This window comes from Rhinoraja longicauda, chromosome 37, assembly GCF_053455715.1.
Source record: "Rhinoraja longicauda isolate Sanriku21f chromosome 37, sRhiLon1.1, whole genome shotgun sequence".
In the NCBI taxonomy this organism is placed as follows: domain Eukaryota; kingdom Metazoa; phylum Chordata; class Chondrichthyes; order Rajiformes; family Arhynchobatidae; genus Rhinoraja; species Rhinoraja longicauda.
In genome coordinates this window covers 3,248,586-3,257,360 of record NC_135989.1, presented here as the reverse complement: position 1 = coordinate 3,257,360, position 8,775 = coordinate 3,248,586, and the positions used below count along the sequence as shown (strand labels likewise).

Genomic DNA, 8,775 nt, shown 5'->3' with positions numbered 1-8,775 from the left:
GAGTTAGAGAGGGGGATAGGTAGGGGGAGAGGGGTTTAGAGTTAGGGGGAGAGGGGTTTAGAGTTAGGGAGGGGAGGGTGAGGGAGGGGCGGAGTGAGGGAGGGGAGGAGTGGGGGGGGGGGGAGTGAGGGAGGGGAGGGGTTTCGAGTGAGGGGAGAGGGGTTTAGAGTTAGAGAGGGGGAGGGGAGGAGTGAGGGGGAGAGGGGTTTAGAGTTAGAGAGAGGGAGGGGAGGAGTGAGGGAGGAGTGAGGGAGGGGGAGTAGGGGAGGGGTTTTTGAGTTAGGGAGGGGGGAGGAGAGGAGGAGTGAGGGAGTTAGAGAGGGGGATAGGTAGGGGAGAGGGGTTTAGAGTTAGGGAGGGGAGGAGTGAGGGGAGGGGGAGTGAGGGAGGGGAGGGGGAGTGAGGGAGGGGGAGTGAGGGAGGGGAGGGGGAGGAGTGAGGGAGGGGGAGGAGTGAGGGAGGGGAGGAGTGAGGGGAGGGGAGGAGTGAGGGGGGGAGGAGTGAGGGGAGGGGGAGTGAGGGAGGGGAGGGGGAGGAGTGAGGGAGGGGAGGAGTGAGGGAGGGGAGGAGTGAGGGGAGGGGAGGAGTGAGGGAGGGGAGGAGTGAGGGGAGGGGAGGAGTGAGGGGAGGGGAGGAGTGAGGGGAGGGGAGGAGTGAGGGGAGGGGGAGTGAGGGAGGGGAGGGGAGGGGGAGTGAGGGAGGGGAGGGGTTTCGAGTGAGGGGAGGGGCGCGCGCGCGCGGTGACGGTTGGCCGTCCATAGTTCCCGCCCACGCCGCGCGCCGCCCGGACTCCCCTCCCCTCCCCGGGTGCGCGTGCGCGTGCGCGGGAGAGAGGCGGTACCGCGAGCGCCGGAGCCGTCGTGCCCTCCTCTCCCACCTCTCCATCCTGCTCTCCCCTCCTCCCTCAGGGGATCAGTGCGGATCCCCGCCGCCCCAATAACAACAACAACAACAACAGCGGCGGCGGCAGCGACTCCGCTCCATCCCGGCAACCTGTCCCGGAGTGAACGGCAGCTGGCGATGCGATGGCGAACTGTGGCAGGCAAGTGCTGCAGACAGACTGAGGGAAGGAGGGTGTCGACCCGAAACGTCGCCCATTCCTTCTCTCCACACACACACACAGATGCTGCCCGTCAGTCCCGCTGTCAGTTACTCCAGCATTCGTGTCTACCTCCAGATAGGCCCAGCGCAAATTGCAGGAACAGCACCTCATATTTGCCTTGGGCAGCTCACACCCCACCCCAGTGGTATGAACATTGTGACTTCTCCAACTCCAAGTAACCCCTGCTTCCCCTCTCTCTCCATCCCCTCCCCTCCCAGTCTGACTGTCCTCCTGATCATCTCTGCTTGCTTGCATTGGCTGTCAGCTTTTCCCCAGCTAACAATCATCTACTCTGCATTTTCCTTCAACCTCACCCCCTTTGATGTTTCGTTTTCACACCTTACCCTCCCTTATCTCTGTGTCTCCCTGCTCTCCTGACTCAGTCTGAAGACGGGTCTCGACCTGAAACGTCGAGATGTAACACTGAATTTAGCCATCTGTAAGGTGAAGGCTGACACAAGATGCTGGAGTAACTCAGCGGGACAGGCTGCATCTCTGGAGAGAAGGAATGGGCGACGTTTCGGGTCGAGATCCTTCATTTTGTTTCTATGTTAGGTTTGTAGGTTAATTGGCCCTCTGTAAATTGCCCCCTAGTTGGACGTACTAGAACCAATGTGTATGGATGATCGCTGGTCAGCGCAGACTCGGTGGGCCGAAGGGCCTGCTTTCACACTGAATTTCTGAACGAAAAATATCCACTGAACTCCTGGTATGATTTGGGATTTGTGTTTGACAGAGATAGAGGGATATGGGCCAAATGAAGGCAAGTAGGACTATCCCAGTATGCCAACTTGGTCAGCATGGACAAGGTGGGCCGAAGGGCCTGTTTTGATGATACACAGCTCTATGACTCTTTAGCAGGCCTGATTGTAACCAGAGGAATCCAGTTGCTGCCGTGAGCTACTGCATTTATGATGGCACATCTGGGATTGTCAAATACTTTGAGAGAATACAAGTCCCAGGCTTCATAAAATGAGAATTGACGCTTGCAGCATTTCTTTGAATCCTATCTGACATAGGATCTAAAGTTAATTACTGTGAAGTAGAAATTCAGAAAATAACTCACTTTTTGGAGAAGAAATTATTTTTTTCCATTTGACTGCGTCTGGCAACTCTTGACGGTTGTTATTGATCCCCTGCTGCCCATGAAGGGGGTGGTGAGATGTATCACTGACTTTAGCTATCTGTAAGAAGGTAAAGATAGACACAAATTGCTGGAGTAACTCAGTGGGACAAGCAGCATCTCTGGAGAGAAGGAATGGGTGATGTAATGGGTCGAAACCCTACTTCAGACTGAGAGTTAGGGGAGAGGGAGACACAGAGACATGGAAGGGTAAGGTGTGAAAACATGACACCAAAGGGGATGTGGCTCAAGGAAAATGTAGAATAGATCATTGTTAGCTAGGGGAAGGTGACAACAAAGCAGTAACAGAGATAACATTTAATCAGGGGGACAGTCAGACTGGTGAAAGTGCTCTTGCTACACCACCGGGCAGGGAGTTGCAGAAATCTAACCCTTTGATGGATAGGCAGTTTATAACCCTGGCAAGTGTAACCTGACCATATTCCAATGCACGACTCCCTTTGCCATTTTAGCTGGCGAAGGTCAAGGGCGGTGGCATGGCGCAGCGGTAGAGTTGCTGCCTATAGTGCCAGGGACTCGGGTTCGATTCCGACCTTGGTCTCCGGCGCAGCGGTAGAGTTGCTACCTTACAGCGAATGCAGCGCCGGAGACTCGGGTTCGATCCTGACTACGGGCGCCGTCTGTACGGAGTTTGTACGTTCTTCCCGTGACCTGCGTGGGTTTTCTCCGAGATCTTCGGTTTCCTCCCACACTCCAAAGACGTACGGGTTTGTAGGTTAATTGACTGGGTAAATGTAAAAACTGTCCCTAGTGTGTGTAGGATAGTGTTAATGTGCGGGGATCGCTGGGCAGCGCGGACTCGGTGGGCCGAAGGGCCTGTTTCCGCGCTGTATCTCTAAATCTAAAAAATCTAAAATCTGGGGGTCATGTGAAGCTCAATTGCTGCAGGAGTTTTAAAGTTTCCACCCTCCTGGTTTGGGTCTGCTTTGGCAGTGAAGGTTTGGTGGAGATGGAAACATTGAACATCAGGGGAGGTGGTCGATGGTCTTTTGTTGTCGCTATCTACCACCAGCCTCTTTGTACTCCAAAAGGGACAAAACCCAGGGCTGCACAGAGTTTTGTAAGTTCTCCCCATGACCTCATGGGTTTCCTCCTATGTTCCTTCCAATGGTGTAAAGGTTTGTGGGTTGATAGACACAAAAAGCTGGAGTAACTCCGTGGGTCAGGCAGCATCTCTGGAGAATAGAAATGGGTGATGTTTCGGGTCAAGACCCTTCTTCAGACTGCATCTTCGGGTCTCGACCCGAAACGTCATCCATTCCTTCTCTCCAGAGCTGCTGCCTGACCCGCTGAGTTACTCCAGCATTTTGTGTGTATCTCAGGTTTGTAGATTAATTGGCTTGGTATAATTGTAGAGTCAGGAGAAAGGCAAACAAGAGATATAGAAGGCAAATAGAACAAATGAATGAAAGGTATGTAAAAAGCAATGATGATCAGGGAAAGGTGGAGCCCACAATGGTCCATTGTCAGCTGTGGGATAGGTCATGGAGGAACAGCAACTCATATTTCATTAGGGCAGCTTACACCCCAGTGATACGAATATTGATTTCTCTAACTTCAAGTAACCCTTGCATCTCCCCATCCCTCTCCCCCTCCCCCCCTACTAGTTTCACTGCCATCCTGTTGAGTTCCACTGTCTGTATAACCAGATATCACCGATAACCAGATATCACCGACTGGTCAACTGTCCTGAATATCTCTTTGACCATTTTTGACTGCCAGTGGGGGCTTGGGTTTAAGCGGCCAGATGCAGGAAAAATGTTCCCGATGTTGAGGGAGTCCAGAACCAGGGGACGCAGTTTAAGAATAAGGGTAGGCCGTTTAGGACTGAGATGAGAAAAACTTTTTCACCCAGAGAATTGTGAATCTGTGGAATTCTCTGCCTCAGAAGGCAGTGGAGGCCAATTCACTAGATGTTTTCAAGAGAGAGTTAGATTTAGTTCTTGGGGCTAATGGAATCAAGGCATATGGGGAGAAATCAGGAATGGGGTACTGATTTTGGAGAGAAGCTAATTATGCCATAATCATATTGAATGGCGGTGCTGGCTCGGAGGGCCGAATGGCCTACTCCTGCTCCTATTTTTCTATGTTTTTATGTTTCTAAGCAACTTCTGAGGCTTCCTCTCCTGTTCAGGAGCTGGCTCTGGGGATGTCCTCTGGGCTACTTCTGCTGGGGGGTGGAGTGGTGATGCCCTGCCTCCAGGTGGACCAGGTGAAACTCCCTGCAGTGTGCATCAGGCACTGCAAGGTGCTGAGAGCCCTGTACCAAGTCTCTGTATTTAAAGAACGAAGGAGTTTAACACAGTCAATATTTAACACCTGACCCACACCCAAATAATATTGTTGACAGGATTTATTGTAGGCAAATTGGTTCTCCATTTATGAACTATCAATGCTTCAAAATGCAATGGCTATGAATTGCTTAGATACAGGAGGTATTTTTAATAAAAATTCATGTTTGTCTTCCTTGTTGGAGGTGGCTTGTTATAAATTCATTCATTCATTATGAGATGACGATTTTAGTATATTTGATAAAGTACCTGCGGGTAGGCTGATCCAGAAGATTAAGATGCATGTGATCAGTGACAGTTGTTTATATTCCGAACTGGTTTACTGATAGAAAATAGATAATATGATAAGACAGGTTTAGAGGGATATGGGACTAGTGCAGGCAGATGGGACTAGTGTAGATGGGACATGTTGGTTGGTGTGGGCAAGTTGGGCCATAGGGCCTGTTTCCATGTTGTACAACTCTGACTATGTGACAGGTTGTGGTGTAAGGATGCAATTTTTGGTTAGAGGTCTGTGACCAGTGGAGTTCCGCAGGGATCTGTGCTGGGACCTTTGCTGTTTGTGATATATACAAATGACTTGGATGCAAATGTAGATGGATTGGTTAGTAAGTTTGCAGATGTCACTAACATAGGTGGAGTTGCAGACCGAGATAAGTGTGAGATAAGTGATAAGTGTAAGAATAGAAAGGCAGATTATTATCTGAATGGTGTCAAGTTAGGAGGAGGGGGAGTTCAACGAGATCTGGGTGTCCTAGTGCATCAGTCAATGAAAGGAAGCATGCAGGTACAGCAGGCAGTGAAGAAAGCTAATGGAATGTTGGCCTTCGTAACAAGAGGAGTTGAGTATAGGAGCAAAGAGGTCCTTCTACAGTTGTACCGGGCCCTGGTGAGACCGCACCTGGAGTACTGTGTGCAGTTTTGGTCTCCAAATTTGAGGAAGGATATTCTTGCTATGGAGGGCGTGCAGCGTAGGTTCACTAGGTTAATTCCCGGAATGGCGGGACTGTCGTATGTTGAAAGGCTGGAGCGATTGGGCTTGTATACACTGGAATTTAGAAGGATGAGGGGGGATCTTATTGAAACATATAAGATAATTAGGGGATTGGACACATTAGAGGCAGATAACATGTTCCCAATGTTGGGGGAGTCCAGAACAAGGGGCCACAGTTTAAGAATAGGGGGTAGGCCATTTAGAACGGAGATGAGGAAGAACTTTTTCAGTCAGAGGGTGGTGAAGGTGTGGAATTCTCTGCCTCAGAAGGCAGTGGAGGCCAGTTCGTTGGATGCTTTCAAGAGAGAGCTGGATAGAGCTCTTAAGGATAGCGGAGTGAGGGGGTATGGGGAGAAGGCAGGAACGGGGGTACTGATTGAGAGTGATCAGCCATGATCGCATTGAATGGCGGTGCTGGCTCGAAGGGCTGAATGGCCTACTCCTGCACCTATTGTGTATTGTCTATTGAGAGGAAGACTGTCAGAGGTTACTGCAGCTGCATAAATGGGCAGAGAAATGGCAGATGGAGTTTAATCCGAGCAAGTGTGAGGTGTTGCACTTTGGGAGGTTGAATGTAAGGGGAAGGTGTACTGTTATTGGCAAGATCCTAAACTGCATTGTTGTGCAGAGGGATCTTGGGGGTCGAAGTCCATAGTTCCCTGAAAATGTCAACACAAGAAGATAGTGTGTAAAGGTGGCATGTGGTATGCTTGCCTTCATTGGTCGGCATTGAGTATAAAAGTCTTGAATTAATGTTGCAGTTATTGTGTGCAGTTCTGGTCGCCCCATTACAGGAAGGATGTCGGACATATTAAGAACATATTTCCAGGAAATATCAAAGACGAGAAGGGCGAATTTTAAAGAAGATGCGTGGGTCAGGTTTTTTACACAGAGTAATGGTTGCCTGAAATGCACTGCCAGGAGGTGGTGGAAGCAGGTTGCAATAGTGGCATTAAAAGGGTTTTGGATCGGCACATGGATATGCAGAGAATGGGTGGAAATGGATCACGTGCAGCCAGAAATTGATTTTAACGTGGCATCATATTCCACATGGATATTGTGGGCCGAATGGCTGTTCCTGTGCTATACTGTTCTATGGGATCTGGAGATCTTAGATAAGGCTGGCATTAATTGGCTTCTGGTTAATTAGCTTCTGTACAAATCCCCCCTGGTGTGTAGGATGCAAAAATTGAATAATGGAGAACTAGTGTGATGGATGGTTGGTGTGGACTCGGTGGGCTGGAAAGGCCTGTTTCCATGCTGTATCTCTATCTGAAGGCAGTCATGTTCACATTCCCCTCTGGCATTTGGTTCTTTAGCCCGTGTTTGGACCAGGGGAGGGGGGTTGGAGTTGAGTGGTTCTGGTGAACCTCGAACTATATGCAGTGATGACTAATGTTGCTTGGTGACACTTTCGCAACACCTATTCTCCCTTACCTGAATTGGCAGTAATTAGCTAGATTGCGATTGTATTTGCCTTGTTGGAATCTACATGGTTATGCACTGGTTGGCACATGTACCAAGATACAGAGAAAAAGCTTTGTTAGAATGCTATCCAGTCAAATTATACTATACATGAGTGCTATCAAGTTATGCACAAGTGCAACAAGTTGTGCAAAGAGAAAAATCCCAGAGTGCAGGATATAGTGTTACAGCATTGTGCAGATCCACCACCCGATTTCCTGGCACCCTTGGTTCCTGAGCCTTGCTAGATTATCCATTTTGCCAAATCACCAGAGGTCACAGCTTCAGGGGGGCTGAGATACCGGCCATCAAAGTCTGCCTGGGAAGTCGGTTGTGGGAACGGTTTTACCGGCTCCGGCTGGGCCGGAGTTCCAGAACCCCGGCTGCAGGGGGCAAATGGCAAATTCAACCCGCCGATCGGCCATGGAAGTCCTGATGAGGCTGACTTCGGCCCACCTCAGGGGTGAGGGTGGGGGGGACGGACTTCTGGGGATGGGGATTTCAAGTGCTCGCTCATAATTTTGTCCTGATTAAAAGAGGTGCTGGACCACCAGTTGCCGGACAATCAGTGGTGGACTGTAGCATTAAAGTTATGGAGAAAAAGTTCAACATCTGCAATTAGGTAGATTGGAAGCTCGGGACTTTTAACAGAGGTTATAGGAATCTAATAACCGGGGAAGAATCTGGTGGTATGTGCTTTTAAGCTTTTGAATCTTCTGCCTGACGGGAGAGGGACGAAGAGGGAATGACTGGGGTGACAAAGATTCTTGATAATGTTGAGACCCAAGGAACTGCAGATGTGGGTTTACAAAAAAAGTCTCAAAGTGCTGGGGTAACTTCTTCTGAAGAAGGGTCTGGACCTGAAGTGCCACCTATCCCTGTTTCCAGAGATGCCGCCTGACCAGCTGAGTTACTCGAGCACTTTGTGTCTTTCCTTGATGATTTTGGCTGCCTTGCTGTGGCAGCATGAGGTGTAGAGGGTGGTGTGGATGCTGGTCTGTGTGATGGATGGCTACATCCACAACTCTCTGCAATGTGGCAGGCAATGTATGACCTGTTCAGTGCACTGAGACAGCTTGGCCGGATATTTGGCGTGTTTCTAGTGGCACACCTTCAGTATATTGGCAGGTTCACTGGTGTTGTGACTCTTGCAGCCCATGCATAACCGAGGAGCAGCTTCTGTGGACTTGCGTAAAATCTTTTCAAACGTAGAACATTGTGCTTAACTGATGCACAGCATCCCAAAAGAAAAGTGGACTCGTTCTATAGAAAGCAAGGATGAAATAATTGAGAAATTTGTTTGTTTGTATGCGAGTCCACTGAATTTCCACACTAGTTGACTTTCCTGGAGGAGGTAGTTAAGGCAGGTACGATAACAACATCTAAAGGGCATTTAGACAGTTACATGGGTAGGAAAGGTTTAGAGGAATACTAGACGTGGACCCGTTGGGCTCAAACCTCTCCTGCATTGGTGCAGCACCCTCTCCCCCCCCCCCCCTCTCCACCTCCATCCCCTCTTCCCCCCTCCCTCCATCCACCCTCCTCCTCTCTCCCCCTCCTCCTCCTCTCTCCCCCTCCTCTCTCCCCCTCCTCTCTCCCCCTCCTCTCTCCCCCTCCTCTCTCCCCCTCCTCTCTCCCCCTCCTCTCTCCCCCTCCTCTCTCCCCTCCTCTCTCCCCCTCCTCTCTCCCCCTCCTCTCTCCCCCTCCTCTCTCCCCCTCCTCTCTCCCCCTCCTCTCTCCCCCTCCTCTCTCCCCCTCCTCTCTCCCCCTCCTCTCTCCC

General features: G+C 50.3%; 1 protein-coding gene across 1 annotated transcript in view; it reads left to right on the top strand.

The window, feature by feature from the left end:
* Nucleotides 1-847: 847 nt before the first annotated feature.
* Nucleotides 848-8,775, top strand: part of LOC144610725 (tetratricopeptide repeat protein 39A-like) — a 104,433-nt gene continuing 96,505 nt past the window's right edge. The window contains exon 1 of the mRNA XM_078429643.1: nucleotides 848-1,042. Within this exon, the coding sequence (XP_078285769.1) occupies nucleotides 1,026-1,042 (17 nt within the window). The 5' untranslated portion in view covers nucleotides 848-1,025. The remainder of the gene's footprint in view (nucleotides 1,043-8,775) is intronic.